General features: G+C 41.1%; 1 protein-coding gene across 1 annotated transcript in view; it reads right to left on the bottom strand.

The window, feature by feature from the left end:
* Window positions 1-400: 400 nt before the first annotated feature.
* The window catches only part of SNAP25 (synaptosome associated protein 25), a 65,983-nt gene continuing 46,888 nt past the window's right edge, over window positions 401-19,495 (bottom strand). The window contains exons 5-8 of the mRNA XM_051614855.1: window positions 11,993-12,110; window positions 7,853-7,978; window positions 5,571-5,715; window positions 401-1,728 (exon numbers count right to left, since the gene is read on the bottom strand). Of these exons, the coding sequence (XP_051470815.1) occupies window positions 1,660-1,728; window positions 5,571-5,715; window positions 7,853-7,978; window positions 11,993-12,110 (458 nt within the window). The 3' untranslated portion in view covers window positions 401-1,659. The remainder of the gene's footprint in view (window positions 1,729-5,570; window positions 5,716-7,852; window positions 7,979-11,992; window positions 12,111-19,495) is intronic.

The raw sequence follows: 19,495 nt of genomic DNA, 5'->3' as shown, positions 1-19,495 counted from the left end.
TGTAGTTCAAAGTGTCCCCTTGAAAAGAGGTGTATTAGGACATGGCTAGATCCACTACAGGAAGAGAATTTATTGACTAAGGAACTGTATCCTTCTGCACCATAACATTTATTTCATTTTTTTCTTTACCTTGAAAAAGATAATTTATTTTGATTCAGTGTTTGGCAATACAAGCCAGGTTATTTAAAATAATATTCACTTGGAATGTGCTGAGTGAAAAATGCCATTTTTAGAGGAGTTACTTTTACACAGTATTGCAAGCAGAAGTCTTAATTTCCCATGTAATACAGATCCAGCTTGTAAAGAGTCTTTAGACTGCACTTCTCCTTTTCTCAGGTAAGGGGCAAATAACTAGGTGTCACTGGAACATAGGGCAACAAATGGATAAAGCAAGCATGGATTCTGAGATCTATAATTTTTAATAATTTTTAAACTAGCTACAAAATGTCAATCACTTCACAAACTGACAGGAGACATAAGGAATTTCATATTACATGCTGTAAATTATATTTATCTCACAGTTTATCTAGAGTTCATTCATTTAGGTTTTTTATTATTTTTTAATTAAATCAGCTACTAAACATCTCAGCGATTTGGTGTGCATAGCTCTAGGTAAGCAACAGAGAACTGTACCAATAACAAACCACATGGGGATAGCGACTAGTAAGAGAGAGCCTTATAAAAATTACGTTTCTTTGCACCATTTCTTATGGTAGTCGTCTCCTCCAAAAGATAGTCTTCAAAAGCAGCAAGACAAACCCAATATATTACACTTGTTTCTTTTTGTCTTTGACATATTTTCAGCCAAGCTTTTATTTTGCTGGCAATGGCTAAATGGTGAGTGCCAAATCCCTCTTTTTTCATAATAAAAAAAAAAATGATCATGGTTAATAACTATATATATATATCAACAAGAAAAAAGTGGCACGACTGCAAACTTGCTGGTATAACATAGTCCCAAAAGAGTCCGAATACTGAGCATGCTTTTGTTGTCATTGTTGGTGTGCTACTGCCATGGGAAAATTCTTGTTTAAGTAGGAGTCTAAACGTCTATTTATTCCTCATGCATAAATGCATAAATCACATCACTTTTTAGTGCAATGCTTGTTATAGTAATATAATTTCACATTGTCTAATCATGAAATCGTAACGACAGATAATGGCAATGAAGAACTGAAGACAGCAGGTTTAAGTGCTTAAACATCATGATACCCAAAGACAGGAGCATGGCAGTAGCTCTGTGGAATGTCACAGTTTTACAAGAACAATACTGTATATTTAAAGGTTAACAGCACGTTTAGCATTCCAACAGTGTTGTCATTCAGCAAACATCATTAAAAAAAAAAAAAAAAAAAAAAAAGGAGAGGGGAAAAAAAGGAAAGTAATCCAAAATGGAAAGAAGGAAAGGAAAAATCCCAAAAAACATCATAGTGAGCTATAGCCATCAAATCAGCACTATGTACAACCTTTGGAAAGAAAGATATCTAGAAAAAAATAATTACAAGTATCATTTTTGGAAAGCTGACAAACTACACAGGACAACATTTACAATGGGGCTGATATGTGCATGTGTGCAAACCTAGTAGGTAAATACCATGATCAAAGCATGAAGGTACTGCCCTGTTGGGCAGCACTAAAAGAAAATGCACTTTGCTGCATTTAACCACTGCCCAGCATCTTTGTTGCACGCTGGTTGGCTTCATCAATCCTAGTTTTGTTGGAATCAGCCTAGGGAAACACAAAGGAAAGAAACAGGTGAATACAGGGCAGGAAGAGAACAATTACAATGCTCAATGTTTGCTTCCCAATTTTGGCTAGAGCAGGAAAAAAAACAGCTTGAAAATAATGAAGACCTTTTTTTTTGTAGTGGCTTTAGGGACCCAAAAGGAAATTACAGATTTGCTGGTTTTGTGGAGCTTCAGGTAGCCTTTGAGCAGAGCTTTTAAGTTCATATTCAGCTTCACTGAATTCTTGTAAATGCTATGCCAGATCTGTAGCTGGTGCTACTGGTAGTGCTAGCAATATGGACAACAGGATGATAACTGTTGATGTGCACGTGGATTTCACTGGTGAAAAAGTTCAGTGCTCCCTGAGATTCAGTGGACCTGCACTCAGTTGTAGTTTAGATCACAAGGCACAGTCAAAACTAAAATTCTGGTCAGTGTAGAGAATTGCTGAAGCGGGGAATTTAGATCATCTGATACAGGGAATGCCAGCAAAGATAAATTTATTTGAAAATGCATCAGTCTGGATGCTTTTGCTTTACGGTTGAAAGGAAGGGAATAGGTGTGAGTGATGTCTTCCTTCTCCCAACAAAGTTCACCAGTGTAGTTGCAAGATAGAGTAACCTCTATTGTTGGGCAGCAGAAGCAGGAATTAAGAAAAGGCAGGGCTTCTGCCTTATTTGAAGCAATCAAACTAGAATTTAGTCCAGCATAGGCTGAACTGTTAACTTCACTGTCTTCCATGGGGTAACACTTGCCATGCTTATCAAATGCTTTAAGTAAACTACCACCACTAGGGAGGTTTAGGAGTTCTCTCTGAGAAGACACTTTGATCATGGCTTTGTGTAGCTCTGCAGAAGTTAGTTTTGAAGACTGAAGACATTGTTTTAGCTGACAAAACTTGGCAAAGCTCCATTCAAGCCTATGTTGCTATGCCAACTTTTGCTAGCAGACCAGATAGAAAATGTTTTCAATCTCTAAAATCACACCTGTGGGGAAGGCGAGAATTGTGTTACTGCTTTAAAAGCATGAACTCCAATAGCAAATTCTTCTGTGCCTTGATGGCTGTATTTTGTTAGATTTGGTAATGGTTTCCACATCTCTGGGGTGTATCCAATTGTACAGATTTATTTTAAATCTCTAATTTGCAAAGACAGAATGCCAAAGCAACTTTCCTACGTACATTTTTAAATCCTTTTAAAAGGATCAAACTAATGAGCAATAAATCATTCTTAAATACCTTGGGCTTTTCTCCATAATTATTTTGGCAAATGCTATGTAGATGTGTATTTTTAGTACAGTAGCATGTGCCAGATCATCAACACACATAAATCAACATCACTATTCATTATAAGCCACACCTCTTTATTTTAGCCAGGAGTTTGACCTTGTCAGCCACTCTACAGTTTTGTGTGCTTTTGCCAAAAGACTACTTAAAAACCAAGTTAATGATTTTGGAAACAGCTATGTTTGTCATGAAACACAGAAATATTGATTGAATATTGATGAAACATAATGTTCCTAAATAGGCATACTGAGTTCTAACTCATGAATGATGTTGCATCGAAGTCCATGGGAGTGTGCCAGCCAAGGGTCATTCTAATGATCATAACTGGTCAAAAGCACAGTGCTCCAGCTGGTCAGGAAAAGAGAACAACTCCAGCAATGCTGTATGCCCACCCCTAGCTGGGGATGATGGTCTGTCAGCATATTTCATTGCAAAATGGAGGTATATGCATTTGTGGGCTCAGTATTATCTGGCTGAGTCACTTCCATCTTTTATGGAGGGTGTTCCTAATATATTGTGTTTCTTTTTCTAGTATCTCATTACTATGCATCCTTACTCTGAAAAATGTGACAGATTTTCACCAAGACTGAAGACTGTCTTGTTTTTGAGCTGCTTTCACGACAACTCCTCTGTGTACACTGCAAGTCCCTCTTTCAGAAATGACTCACAGTTCTTTAGCCAAGGGCTCTATCTGATGAGACCTGCCTTCGAGGCTGGATTTAATGAATCCCATCAGCTTGCAATGTTGTTTTTTATGGCTGTATGAAATGTCACTGTAACAGGAAAGCATAGATGTGGATGGCCAGTCCCTCAGCTAACTGCTTTCAGCATGCACTGCCTAGGGATTTGGCCCAAGAGCTTCATATGCACAAAGGATCTGGTCAATGTTTTAAAAATCCAGATGTCTGAAAGCACTGAACTGATAGGATAGCAATAACTTGTTAGGCTTGCTGTAGTTTGTGATAGTATACTTCAGGCACAGAAAGGAGGCAGCTGATTTCCATCCACAGGGTGTATCTCCTGCCACTATGTAATGTCATGAGCAGGGTAGCTGCTAGTATGCAGTAATGCATGTTCTACACTTCTTATTCAGAGGTAGTTATGATGTAGGCTATATAATCTTCCAGTCCCTTCTCACAATCTGGATAGTTGTGCTGCTTTCTAGTGCTTTCCATATGAATAACAGCAGTAAATCCTCCTCCACCCAACTCCTTTTTTCCCCCAGAAATATGAAATGCTGCAGAGTGGCATCACAGCAATACTGTGCATTTCTCAATACAGTCAAACTAACAGGTGCAGCTTTATAAAATAAAGCTTTTGACCAACGCTGAGCCAAGTTATGTGACCAATGCTACCATGTTATGTGACACTCTGTCAGAGGTGAGCTTCCTACTTTTAAGGCAATATATACTTCACCCAGTTCTCTCTGGAGTCAGACTCCAGTAAGGAGAGCTATCTGGGTGAATCCCTCAATGCAGTATTTTCTTCAGTTTTTTCACTAGCCTTTGCTGTAGTTAACTGACATGAAAAGTAGGCAGGGGCACCCTGCTCATGTGAGGAGGACTGCACGTGTAAAAAGGCTCACGAGTATAAGATCTACCACTTAAGGTCAGCATTAACTCTTAAGCAGTACATATAAGTCCTTGGGTTAGATCCTCAGGTGGTGTAAATCTCAGCCGAAGTCGAGTGTTGTATTCATTTTACACCAGATGAAGATCTAGCCTCTTATGTCTCTTCAGCCTGGCTGTGCCTGGAGCTCTGCCAGTGTGAATGCAGATGGCTCACAGATCTTGGGATCTGAGGATGGCAGTGAGCTCCCAGCCAGGTTTGGAGGGTGCTGCTATCTGCTTCAGGAATCTGCAATGCAGGTCTGGCACTGGCACTGTGCTCTCTGCCTTTTTAGGTGGTGATTTTGCCATAGTAATGCTGAGCCTTAGTTATTTTTAGATATATATTTTTTATACCTATTTATACACACCAACACACAAACACATTGAGAGAATTGGTAGATTTCTGTCCTAATGTGGTTATAAGCAGGCAGCCCAAGACTGGCTGCACTGTTACTATGCAGCAAAACCTTGCTTAATAAATGCCCATCTTCTTTTTGGGACTGGTCCTCCAAACAGGTGATCCAATTCTCTACTGCTCACGGAATTTCCAAGGGAAGGAAAGCCCAGGAAAGCTTGAAACTTAGCAGGAAGTGCCAGGGCATTCAGACCCAAGCCCTGCAGTTCTGCACAGATCAGAGCATTTCTCCTTTCACAAATGTTTTTTGCAAAAGGAGCCTTGATTTGTGCTAAGAGGTCTCCTCATCAGCTGTAGTCTGGTGAACCCAACAGTGTGGGTTTGACCCAGTCTGCACTGGAGGTTACTGAAGATCCACAGCAGTGGTCTCTGCTTTGGCCCAAGTATTTGGAGGAAGAAGAGAGAAAAGCTCCAGCTGTTTCTGTCCCTTGTCCTTTTTTGAGCTGAAGAGAAGTTGCAGCATGCATAGCCTTTGCTTGCAGAAGGGAGAACACAGCCCCTTTTGCAGTCCTCTTAGAAATGTCAGCTCTTACCTTCTCCATGATCCTGTCAATCTGGCGATTCTGTGTGTCGATCTCATTGCCCATGTCCAGGGCCATGTGACGTAAGTTGCCAATTATGCCGCTGACCTGCTCAAGGTTCTCATCCATTTCATTTTCCCGGGCATCATTTGTTACCCTGGGAGCAGAAAATCAATTATTTGAAGCAGTGACAGAGGAGGTTGCCCCTGAAACTCTGATTCACCCAAAACCTCCCCTGCATCCTCCTTCACTTGTCACCTGAGGAGCATGCTGTTGTGCTCAGCTTTGATGAAAAGGGACTAATAAGTAGTTAGCCTGAAAAACAACATTACAGGCTTATTTTTTGGATCTTTGGCTTAATTGCCTGGTTTCATCACTGCTCCATTTATACTGCTTGTGTCTGCTGCTCCTAGAAGTGTTGCTGTTTGAGCTTGTCTGTACCACACACTGCTCCTCTCTGCTAGTAATGGTCCTTCTCCAACAAAAAATGAAAGGGTCCTTCTTTTAGATCCCAGTGTGGTTAGAGTGGGTGGAAAATGCTGGAGGGTGGTGGAATTGAAGCTATTACAGCTCCCCTCGTTGAACTAAACATAGCTAATGGGTACTGTCCAGTCCTTATACACTTGGGGCTCACTGAAAAATCGTGGAAGAAGTGCTTCAGCTGTTAAAACCCTGACCTAACATCCTATTTAATTAAGCATATTTCTGGTAAATGACAGAAGTAACTTCTCTCAGATTTACTGACTTTAGTAAAGATCCTTTGTCTCTCATTCTTAGCCCATCTTTTTTCAGTTCCTTGTTTTTTAGAAGAAAAAAAGTGGTGCTTGAGCCAAGGTCCAGTTCAGCTTTCCAGTGACTGGAGAGGCATGTGGTGACTGGCAGTGGGAAAAGCAAGGTCTGTAGGTCCCACTCAGAAAATCACTCCTCTGAGTCTCTTGTGCAATTTGTGTTCATGTAGGTGCCAGAAGGACACTACAGGCTCTTTGAGGAACAGCTATGGTGTAGCTTAACTCCCTTCACTGCTATTCTGTTATCATATCCCAGCCTTCTTTCTGGTGGGGCTGCAATCCAGAAATTAAAAAAAAAGAAAAGAAAAGTGAATGGCAGACGCAGCAAACTTAAATGGCAACTCCATCCCACACTCCAGATTGGATGACAGCATTGTTTCTACCACACTGATTTCCCTTTATCACAGCAGCCAAAAAAATAAGTGGATAATAGTTTTTGGAAAGATAATTACTTATTAATCCAGTATCCTTAATCTTCAGAGATCAAAGCTTTGCCTACTGGTATGCATATATCCACTCAGCTGATAGTATTGTCATCTAAATGCATGCTCTGTAAGCACTGTAATCAGTATGTACTTTTTGCTGGATCTCTATGTATTGCTGAAAGTTTGCAGTGTGGTTGCCATTAGTATAGCTGTGTGTTTCAAACTGTCTTTCATTTGAGTGCACAGGGGTTGCCACTCAAAGCACCAATGTTTCTCTGTGGTTGTGTCATTACAGCAGCTGAGGAATGGGGCATCATTCCCACTTCAGTGAGGTTTCCTGGTTCGTCAGGAGCAGAGAGGGGTGTACCTCTAGTTATAAGTGTGTTTGAAGTTCTACTCTTGGCTGAGTGCTTTGGAAGGGAGCGTGAGGCCTGTTTTTTCTTTTTGAAAACAAAGGAAGGGGTGTTGGATCTTTGATACATCTTCTGGCAAGGATGGATAATCAGCATGACATATCTTGAGACATAGGAATAATGAACTAGTATTTATCTGACACTTCCTTTCTGAGGCATTTGACAGCTGTCATTAATGAGTTCCATAATAAAACCCCCAGGAAAATACATTGATCATACCATGGAGCTCAAGTGCAGGGGACAGTGCTGACTAGATGTGACAGTCTGCAACCTCAGGTTGCTGCTCTGAAGTAAATACATACAGAGATATTATTTCTATTTTATTATTGCCCAAATCTGGGCAATCTCAAGGAGAAAGTGTTGGGGCCATATTTTCAAGACACTTCTTTCCAGGAGTTACAGCAACATAAACATCCTTTGCACCAGCCCAGGCAAGCACCTACAAGGGCAGGGGAAGTCAATGGATACAGTGATCCTTTAGTACCTGTCTTAATCACTCTCAACCTAAACCTCAGCACCCACCACTCAGTGGAAAACTGGCTCCATTGCATTACCCAGCACCATCGAAGGAGTTAATGAGCATCACAGAACTCATGACCATATGGAAGAAATCTAAATATATTAGTGAGGAGGAGAATAGAGAGAAAACAGTGAATAAAAAGGCTCACCTGCGGATAAAACCACCACTGATGGCCATCTGCTCCCGTTCATCTACAACACGTGCAGGCTGGCTGGCTACAACACCATCCTGATTATTGCCCCAGGCTTTTTTGTAAGCATCACTTGATTTAAGCCTATGCAAAAAAGACAATGAGTAACAAAGCATCAAGTGGACAAGGACAACTGCAAAACTCTCCTCCAAGCTAAAAGCTGAATCAAGCAAATGAGTTTTCAGATAGAGGGTCATTTATTGTATACCGATATATCATAATCCTGAATAAAAGGAGGGGTTTTGGTTTCTTACTTTACTGCCACAACAACTGTGATGGTCAGAGGTTTTGTGTTCAATAGGGTGAATTGCAAATGTCAAGTCTACAACACTGCACACAGGTTTTTAGATATTGACTTGGTTTCCAGATAGAAGGAAAATTAAAAAAAAAAGAAAAAAGAAAAAAGAAAAAAAAAAGAAGAAAAAAAAGAAGAAAGAAGAGAAGAAATACAGATAAATAGAAAACATTGTTTCATTTCAATGACACATATATTTTGACATCAAACATGGAGAACATACTGGCAGACAGACATAAAAACAGAACTGCCAAGTATAGTGTGTACATCACATCACAGCAACACACCCTGTTAGAAAAAAATGGATGTGGCTAGATTTAAACATTTTACCATGCAGAAGACTGGGCTTCTGTTGGTATTTTTAACATGTATGTGGCATAATAGGCATATAAAGCCACTAACCTTTCTCAAGGTGATTAGGGAATGGTTTTATTATAAGATTCATAGGGTTCATTAATTTTTTCAAATAATATATCGGTACTTGAAAATAGTAATCATACATCGACAGTTGATGTACAAACCTTTTTCCACAGAGACAAAAAGTAAAATAGGCAGAAGTGAAATGAATGCAGGAGAAAAGAAGAGATAAGAGCAATCTAGCATCAGAAAGGGAAATTTTTCTACACTTTTCTTCATGCACCAGCTACAGGCATGAATAAGAAGTAAAGCATTCTCACTAAGCACAGTTGCCCCAATAGTTCATCATACCCTTAATGCATCAGCAGTAACAGCCTTCACAATAAGCAAGACACAGGCAAAAATGGATCATCACTTCCTTCAGGAGCTTTAAACCACAGGACTTTAAAAATAGCCTAGTGACTTGATGTATTTGTTGTTTATGATAGTTACATCAGCTTTCAGAGAGCCATTTTTGACTGAGCTGCCAGGATAGAAAATTAAAATCCAGGCATACCTTCAGTGGCAGATTAGCATGTGCAGCATATTTGGGTGGCTGTCATTGGGATTGTCAGATGAGGCTGAACACTTTAACAGGAGACTGTGAGTGTGTAGGGACTGAAGGTTTGCGTTCTTGATTTTATTCCAGAAATGGAGCAGTTTCCAGCAAAACTGTTGAGAACTACAAATCTCTGTGGTTTCCCTGTTCTTTGGTCAGCTCCAATCAGCCATATATAGAGTCTTGTGGCTTGGATTTTGGGGGAGAAAGTTAACACGCTTCTGAGGGATTTGCAAAGGGACACAATAAACCCATCTCTGATGTTATGCTCTCTTTATGCCCCCTGAAGCAACTCAGCATCTATTGAACCTGATGATGTGTCGCATGCTCCAATATAGAATTAAACGGTAGGTGAAAAGAGGATCTTTCCTACTCATCTGTTTTGCTGCTTATTTCCTATTTAAATTTGTGCAGATTTAAAAAGAAGATGGTTGGCTAATTTGTTCTTTATTTTTAATAAGTTCTCTAAAACTATACATCAGCTTTGGCATTTCTAGAAATGAGTGAAAGTAAGTAAATTGCTGCATATACATTTCCAGGTTTTTGCCTCTTCTTTAGACCTGTGGAACTTTAAGAGTGAGACAGTCTCTATGTTTGAGGTTAATGATTTTACACAACCAGAGCTTGAGCTCTGTTTTCTTGTGGACTTCACATTAAGGTCAACAGATGGAGCCTGGATCTGCTCAGAGTTAATAGCAGTTGTCTTTTGAATGCCACCTGGTTCATGCCATGAGCATTTTGGGTCTCCTAAGAACATAGTTTCAAGCCATACTTTTTTGTAAGGCTCACAGAGTTCAATTTATGAGTAGCAGAGTATAATTATGCATGAAATGGCTCATCCTTTGAAATATACACCAATAATTTACCACCAGCCAGCAGAGCACTAGGGGATCATGGTGACACTGATGTCCGGAATTGTATGCATTTCTCCCCCTCCTACACTCCACTTCTCAGAATATTATCTTATTTGTTCCAGTTGAGTCCTGGCATGGTGATTCAAGGAACAGTCTCTAAAAGTATTGTTCATCTGTGCACTGTTTCTAAACATAATGACTAACTAGCAGTGCTAGTTTGTAAAATCTGGCTGCCGACTGCAAAGGTCAGAATACTGCCTTAAAGTAGGGAAGAGACACCTTCAAAAATTCATGTCTCCCACATTAAATGCATGCAATATCTTTTTGGTTTTGTGTCTATTCACTTCATACTACTGCAATCATAACGAAGTAGTAAATGTTTTAAGGCCATGTGTCAGATCCTGACCACATCCATGACACAGGTCTGGCCTTTCCTACAGTACAGAATATTAAAGCTGTTCTTAAAAATTACTGTTCCTGCAAAATACATTGCAATTTTTTGTACTTCAAGGGCAAACTTCTGATGTAGGCATTATGCCGGGTTTCTCCAGGAGGAGCAAGCCGAGACAATGTTCCTGTTTAAGCTTTTAGAGTGTGGGAGATGTGGAGTTTCTGATGCATATCCTTGTACCTGCAGCTCTTCTGCACTGGGTCCTCTGGTGCAGGACAGCAGGGCTAAAGCCTTTATCAGAGCTGATACCAGTTGCAAGCAGTTCCACTGACAAAGGCTATGTGTGTGTGCAATTCTCTCCATTCTTCCTTGCCTCTCTCTTATTCTGTACACTAAGGCAACAGGGCACATATCCTGGGTAAAATGTCTGCCTCAGGTAAGTATTTGTGGCTTGATACATAGAAGAAAAACTATTTTTTTGTTTCGTTGGTTTTGATGTTTTGTTTTGTTGGGTTTTTTTAAAGCTGAGGTGGTATCTGCATTGTGTCCCAAGGGAATTAATTTCAAAATAAACATGACTGGTAAGGCAGAAACCTGGTCCTACCATTCTGATTTCTGGCAAAATACTCACTGAATTCTATGACAGCTCTCTTTCCTTTGGTTTTGATAATCATGGTAGGATCAGGCCCTGGCTGTGAACAAAGTATCTGTGCCACTCAGAAAGGGATTATCATGCTACAGAACCACTGCACTCTGCTTTGGTTCCTGCGCAGTCTCTGGCCAAGTGTTTGTGACTATTTTCTCTGTGACCTGGTTGCATGCCTACTCACTGCATGCTGGCTTAGCCATTCCTCAAGGACTTCTGGTTGGTCCACTTTGTCCCTGATTCCCTGCACCCGCATAACCACACATCACATTGTCAACTGGCGTTTTTAAAACAAGCTTTGCATTACTTGGAGGACGGTTTCGTTCAAGTGTGATTGGCATGCAAGCAAATCAGATGCATTTCAACATTTCTGCTTAGTGTACCTGCTACCCAAGCAAGAGAAATTTGGTGTGTTCAATTTGTTGGCTATGGCAGGATGGAAGTAATTTCAAATTGGGTTCCAATTGTGAAGCATCATGTCTCTTGCAAGAGCGCATCACAGACTGTTTCTGTTGAACAGTGTCTGATTTTCGTCCATAATTTTGAGTAATGTTTATTATGACCTCTTCTGCTCTTTTTCAGCGCTTTTTTTTTTGTTGATTGAACATGTTTGGGAAAATGTGTTTCAAAATTTAGGGTCTCCATGAACAAGGTAGCCCAAGTGTTTTTGTTTGCTGGAAAATGGAACCACTCAGTACACTTTTTTTGTAAAATGTTGAAACTTTTACCATTAAAAGGTGTCAACAGTGAAGCTTTCACTGCAGTATGCCTGATTTTAATGCATCTACAGGAATTCCCAGTCAGTTGTCTATGCTATGAGATGAATGCATTTGAACCAGAATCGTTCTTTCTGCATGCCACATGCTCATCCTGTCCATGTGCCTAGCAAGGATGAGCTTCACAAGGCCTTTGGAATCAGCCTTAAGTGCTCAAAGAGATGAGGCAGGCAGCACCTACTTGTTACACGGACAGACACAAAGACCACAGAATTTTCCTAGGTCCGTCAAATTCTTTTCTGCTTCTTTCATGTCCTTATTGATTTGGTCCATTCCCTCTTCGATGCGCTCCAGTTGTTCTGATTAAACACAAGTATTTTATCCCCACAGAATGAAGCAGATGGAAAAGGACAAAGAAAAAAAAGACAAAAACTTCAGACATTCACTGTGACAAAAAACTGGACACCACATAGCAGAGCCGGTACCCAGTACCTACTTGTTACAAGGACATATGAAAAGGCCACAGCATTTCCCTAAATCTTTTAAATTTTTCTCGGCCTCCTTCATGTCTTGGTTGATATGGTTCATGCCTTCTTCAACACGATCGAGTTGTTCTGGTCAGGACAAAGGGATGACAGTGTGGAATGAATTGTATTTTTGTTTGTTTGCTTTTGTCTTCAACAGAACACGAAAAATGCCCATGTAGAACTGAATTAATAATGACATTACAATGCATTAATCTGAGCTGATGCATTGTTGAAAGGTTGCGTGCTGCACTGGATGTCAAAGATGCTTTTTACTAGTATGGGAAGAGTAAAACAAAGGTGGAAGATGTTTGAAATATAGTAATTTAAACAAGATGTATTGATGTAGAAAGGAAGGGTTATAAAGTTTAAGGTCCAGAAACAATACAATACATCCACTTACTAAGACACCAATGACATCCGAAAGAAAGAGAGATAAAGTGTTATTATTTTGCATTTATGTATGTTAATACAAGAGAAAAGGTGCCTTTCCATGGAAAATAATTCCGTTACTTACACTTACAAATCCCTTGGAACCAGGTGATTTTGGGCAGTGTAATTGCTTTGATTAGTGGGTAACTGAGTGGGACAGCTGGTAGTAATGGTACCAGAGATGTAGCAAGCTGTTACAGAGCCATGTCCAAGTACTCCTTTTTCCAGAGGCTGAGGAAACTGAGACCAGACATTTTGACTGACATTGGATATTCATTTCTAATCTGAATATGGCCTCAGGGCTGGTTTTCTTTCTTGGGTGGATGCTGCAAATGAGGAGTAAACCCAGTGAATGCTGAAGAATTGCAGCCAGCACAGGAGCCCTATGCTCACTGAAGGAGGACCACTGCTGTGACATTCATTGTCTCTGTCTGCAAGAAATCTTATGAAAACAAGCATCGGGTGAAGACTTTTCAGTAGGGTCACTTCTGCTTTGCTCCAGAACAAGTTGTGAAGCACCATTTCAAGTAACCAGCAATATATAGACACTGTCTCTCTGCTGGTATCAAACAGAATTTGGTTTATTTCCACCTAAGGCTGATGATGGTTTAGGGTTTTTGTAGTGACTTGGTAGCTTAGAAAAATTGAATGTGTTAATGTCTTCAGTATTAAAGCTGGTAATTATGGCCTATAGGAACAGAATGCCAAAATTTAAACTGTAGGAATGGATCCTCTGCTGATGCAAACAAATATAGACCCAGAGGGGTCAGGGGTCTTATGTGGAGCCTGCAGTAGCAATGGCATTTTACATGGGTGAAAAGTCTCATCATTTATTTTGTGAAGGATAAACCCAAGTAAGTATTACATAGGATGAGAAAGCTACTTGTAGTGGCATTTCAATCTAGAAAAATTGTAACTACACTTAAAAAGGCAAAGAAAAGCAATCCTGGCAAAAGCCAAACACATCCCTATTCCTTGTATTGAATTAAAAAATAATATAAACACAGAATTAGACCTGAGAGGGAAGGAACTAAGATGGCACTGGTTATAGGACAAATGTAATGTCATCCCTGATATTAAATTAGCCTTAAAAAAAAAAAAAAAAAAAAAAAAGGAAAAAAAAAGAAAAAAGAAAAGAAGAAGAAAAAAAGAAAAAAAATGTGCATATTGATGTCAATACAAAACTCTTGACTTTTTGGGAACATGAATAGGCCCAATTCCTTACTTGGGTTTCTAATAACAATTGAGGTTTTGATTTTTAAAGCTTTCTGGGAGATTTGGATATCCAAGTCCCATTAAAATTAATTTTATTTAATTAATTTTAGTGGGAATTGAGTATCTCAGCCCTAGAGGGCATTAAAGGCCCTGGCCTAACTTGAGCCGAAATAATTAAAATATTGAACTTGTTTTTTTTGTTGAATTCTTGCATGAGGCTGGGCTTTGAGAAGTGCCATGTCAGTATTGCCAGCTGCATCTGCTCTTCAGCTGTCAGTTCTTACTCTCCTCAGCTGGATGTGCTGGTCTCTTGATACCACAGGAGTTACTGATGCCAAATCCAAGGATACATTTAGAGGATCAGAGTTACCTGGTAGTGCCCTCTACAAGGGGCACATAGAACCTCAGCAGAGGATTGAGCAACTAATAAAGAAACCTGAGAGATCTTGTGCACAAGTTCTGCCAGATAAACTGCTGAGCCAAGGACCAGAAATACAAGGTTGAATTGTTTTAATGCACATTATAATTTTACATTTATTTTGGGAGGCTTTAGCAGAAGCTTTGTTTCATGTTCATAGCCACAGATTGTCTGTCTCTTCAGAAATGTGAGTATGTGGTAGAAGGTGATATTCCTCTATGTGCTCCTGCTCCTTCTGAACTCAGAGTCCTGCCTGAGTAGTTGCCAACACTTGCTCTTGGTTTGGGAAGCAGCTGTGGGTGTGTGAGCCAGCTTTTATGCTGGTCCCTAATGGGAATTGCTACATTTCTGTCGCAGATTCCCATCTCCTGCTTGTGAGAGAGGTGTTCACAGAGCCTGACTGGTTTTGAAGACTCCCAGTTAAAAGAAGGTTGTTGTCACACATGTATTGTGTCACCAGAAGAGACAAGAGATAGTGACCTTTCTTCCACTGATTTTGCAGCCTGTATTTCTCTAACCTTGGCTGGCCACTAGGTATGACTGCAGGCATCAGTCCTAGCTCTGGTACCACTGGTGGCTTTGAGTCTAAGCATGTTTCCTCGCTCAGATGCATGGTCTCTGAAGCTGGGTGTATAGTAGGACCTTCTGAACTTTCTTTCCATGTGTCCTGTTCTGACGGTGCTAACTGAAGAGTACATTTGACATGACTCAAAGATTTCATTCAAACTACAGCTTTCTCCATGAGCCTGACTTAATTCATCCTCCTTCAGGATTTGGGTATGATCCCTATGCTGTTTCTGAATAGAAAAGGGACCCACAACTAATTTATCTTCCATTAAAGGAAACCTTATCAACGTAAAAAGTCAATGTCATATTTATAGCCTTGAAGTCTAGACAGCTGGCTGCTGCTCCTAAAACCAGTTACCAGTTGTTAATGTAGTGGGCTGGCCTAGTTTTGCAGGACTAATGGAGCAATACCAATTTATACTTGTCAAATATCTGCTCCCATAGACCAGGAGATAAGTTCACAATTCTAACCACAATTACTGAGGTGTAAATATTGTAGAGGAATTAACTTAATGGTGTAACTCTGGATTTGTTTTGTTAGAACCGATATTAAAATCTGGCCGAGAATGAGTCACTGCTGATAAGAAATCAGATGGCCATCAAAAGGTTAATTAAACATCTGTTCTCATTCATCTTTGCTCTTCCAACATTGTGTATTGTATTAAATGTTTTAGGGAAGACAGACTGCTAGCGTATACTGCCATGAACCTATGCAAATTCACACCTATAGAAGATCATGTCCTTTATCTCCCATTTAGAGAAGCACTTCAAGGTCAGAGTTTAAACATCTTTTGATAGTTCGTTGCAGTATTTTTTTTTTAATATACTGTATCTAAATATATGTTTAAAAACCATATAGGATACATAAGAGAATTGGCATTTTCTGGAAGCAGAATGCACATCAGAGGTATATTTCATTGAGATTTCCTTAATTTTTTTTCCCCAGGAAGTTCTGCTAATTATTAGCCCTCTTTGCACATTGATACCCTTTTATGTCTGAGACTCTCACTCTGATTCAAACACAGTGGCCGTGTATCTTCTACAGCAAACTAATGGCATAACTTAGGATGCAAACAAATATTTTTTTTTACCTGTATCAATATACTGATTAATTACTTCTGTATTAAAACCATAGGCAACTGAGGGACCATAGGCCAGTCCTGTTAGTTTTACCATAGCATTGTGGGTCTTTGCCAGGATCTTCCATTAGAGCTTGGCAAATCCCCACTCTGTGACTGATTTGGGGAAGTGACTGGGAGAGGGAAGCTGTAGTCAAGGGCCTCCCCCAGCTGCTCCTGTGGTCTTTTCAGCAAACACAGCTGCAAAAGCATCTTAACACAGTGTTAAGGACAAGGACAGGACAATTGTGGTGTTCCTCCACCTTTGCAACCTCATCTGTAATTTATAAAAATATTCCTTGCCAGGATGTGGGGCCTGTACTTGAATGTCAGTTCAATGCCTGTGGAGAAGAGAACTTGCTCCTTTGCCTGGAATATTGTGCAATGAAGTAATTTCTATCAAGGTCAATTTTAATTAGAGAGAAATAAAAAAAAAAAGATATCTAAGAACACACTCTAATCACAATTGCTTACAGGAGGGCTGAATTTGAAAGAGATTCAGCTGAGAACTGTTTCCGATGATACTTGGTGATCCCATTTTCCATAAAGCAGAAACATATCGGAGCACACTACACTTGTTAGGGAGTGTTTTGATTGTATAGAGTTTGATTATAGTGATGATAAAGTTGAGTATTTATGGGTAGGGAGGAAGGGGAAGGCAAGTAAGGCAGATATTGTGCTGGGAGTCTCTTATAGACCACCCAACCAGGACAAGGAGGCAGATGAAGTGTTCTATAAGTGACTGGCTGAAGTCTCACTATCACCAGCCCTTGTTCTGGTGGGGGACTTCAACCTACCAGACATCTGCTGGAAATATAACACAGCAGAGAGCAGGCAAGCTGAGAGGTTCCTTCAGCGTGTAGAAGACAACTTCCTCACACAGCTACCAGGGGAGGTGTCTCACTGAACCTCCTCTTCACAAATAGAGAAGGACTAGTGGGAGATGTGGTGCTTGGAGGCCATCTTGGGCTTAGCGATGACAAAATGGTGAAGTTTTCAATTCTTAGTCATGTAAGGAAGGGGGTTAGCAAAACCTCCACCTTGGACTTCTGGAGGGCTGGTTTTGGCCAGGGAAGAAGGGAGAGACAACTCAAGTGATCTTGTTAGGTCATACAGAGAGAAAATTAGGAAGACAAAAGCCCAGCTGGAGCTCAGCTTGACCTCTGACATAAGGGACAGCAAAAAAGCTTTTATAAATATATAAAAAATAAAAAAAGAATCAGGGAGAATTTCCATCCCTGACTATATGTGGGGGGAACATTGCAACCAAGGATGAGGAAACGGCTGAGATGCTTAATACCTTCTTTGCCTCCATCTTTAATAATCAGACCAGCTCTCCACAGGGTGTTCAGTCTCCTGAGATGGAAGATAAGGATGGAGTGCAGAAAAAGTGCCCTTGCTGCCAAGAAGGCCATTGGAATCCTAGTTGCATAAAGAAGAGTGTTGCCAGTAGGTCAGAGGAGGTCATTCTCTCCCTCTACTCTGCCCTGATGAGGCCACTGCATCCAGTTCTGGGCTCCACAGTTCAAGAGAGACAGGGAGTTACTGGAGAGAGTCCAGAGGAGGGTGACAAAGATGATAGGGGGATTGGAGCATCTTTCTTACGAGGAAAGGCTGAAAGAGCTGGGACTCATTAGCCTGAAGATGAGAAGGCTGAGGGTAGACCTTATCAATATATATAAGTATCTAAAGGGTGGGTGCAAGGAAGATGGGGACAGGCTCTTCTCACTAGTTCCCAGTATCAGAATGAGGGGCAACAGGTACAAGTTGAAATATAGGAAGTTCCATATAAATATGAGGAAAAACGTCTTTACAATGAGGGTGATGGAGCACTGGAACAAGCTGCCCAGGGAGGTTGTGGAGTCCCCTTTGCTGGAGGTATCCAAAACCCACCTGGATGCAGTCCTGTGTAATGTGCTCTAGGTTATCCTGTTTCAGTGGGAGAGTTGGACTAGATGATCTTTAGAGGTCCCTTCCAACTCCAGCAATTCTTACATTATTTCTTAAAGAAAAGCAAAACCAAAAACTAAACAAACAAAAATAAAAACAAACAACAAAAAGAAAAACATCCCCCCTATAATCCAGGAGAAAGTAGTTAATGATCTGATTCTGCACCTAGACATGCAAAAGTCTATGGGGCTGGATGGGATCCATACGAGAGCACTGAGGGAGCTGGTGGGGGAGCTCACTAAGCCTCTCTTCATCATTTATCAATAATCCTGGTCAGCAGGGAAGGTCCCAGATGACTGGAGGCTGGCTAATGTGGCACCCATCTACAAGGGGCAGAAGGAGGATCTGGGGAACTACAGGACTGTCAGCCTGACCTCAGTACTGAGAAAGATCATGGAGAGGCTCAAGTGAGCTCACATGGCAAGTGCAGGGCAGCCAGAGGCTCTGGGCCAGACAGCATGGGTTTATGAAAAGGAGGTCTTGCTTGGCCTACTTGATCTCTTTCTATGACCATGTAACTTGACTTTTGGATGAGGGGAAGGCTGTGGACATTCTCTACCTCGATTTTGGTAAGGTCTTTGAGACCATCTGCCACTGCGTTCTCCTGGAGAAGCTGGCAGATCATGGCATAGACAAGTGTACTCTTCACTGGGTAAAAAACTGGCTGGATAGCTGGGCCCAGAGAGTTGTGGTAAATGGGGTCAAATCTAGTTGGTGGCCAGTCACCAGTTGTGTTCCCTCAGGGCTCAGTTTTGGGGCCAGCCTTCTTCAATACCTTTGTCAATGATCTGGATGAGAGGACTGAGTGCACCCTCAGTAAGTTTGCAGATGACAGCAAATTGGGTGAGAGTGTTGATCTGCTTGAGGGTGGGAAGGCTCTGCAGAGGGACCTGGACAGGCTAGGTTAATGGACCAAGGCCAATTGTATGAGGTTCAATAAGGCCAAGTGCTGGGTCCTGCATTTTTATCACAACAACCTCATGCAACGCTACATGCTTGGGGCAGACTGGCTGGAAAGCTGCCCAGCAGAAAAGAACCTGGGGGTGTTGACAGCTGGCTGAATATGAGCCAGCAGTTTGCCCAGGTGGCCAAGAAGGCCAGTAGCATCCTGGTCTGCATCAGGAATAGTGTGGCCGCCAGGAGTAGGGAGGGGATTGTGCACCTGAATTTGGCACTGGTGAGGCTGCACTTCAAATGCTGTATTCAGTTTTGGGCCACTCACTATAAGAAGGACATTGAGGTGCTGGAGCATGTCCAGAGAAGGGCAACAAAGCTGGTGAAGGGTCTAGAGAACAAGTCATATGAGGAGTGGCTGAGGGAACTGGGGATGTTTAGTTTGGAGGAGGCTGAGGGGAGACCTCATTATGCTCTACAACTACCTGAAGGGAGGTTGTAGGGAGGTGGGTGTTGGCCTCTTCTCCCAAGTGGATAATGGTAGGACCAGAAGAAATGGCCTGAAGTTGCAGCAGTGGTGGTTTAGACTGGATAACAGAAAGACTTTCTATACTGGAACAGCCTGC

This window comes from Apus apus, chromosome 3 (assembly GCF_020740795.1).
Source record: "Apus apus isolate bApuApu2 chromosome 3, bApuApu2.pri.cur, whole genome shotgun sequence".
NCBI classification, from domain to species: Eukaryota; Metazoa; Chordata; class Aves; order Apodiformes; family Apodidae; genus Apus; species Apus apus.
This window is presented reverse-complemented; position numbering and strand designations above follow the sequence as displayed.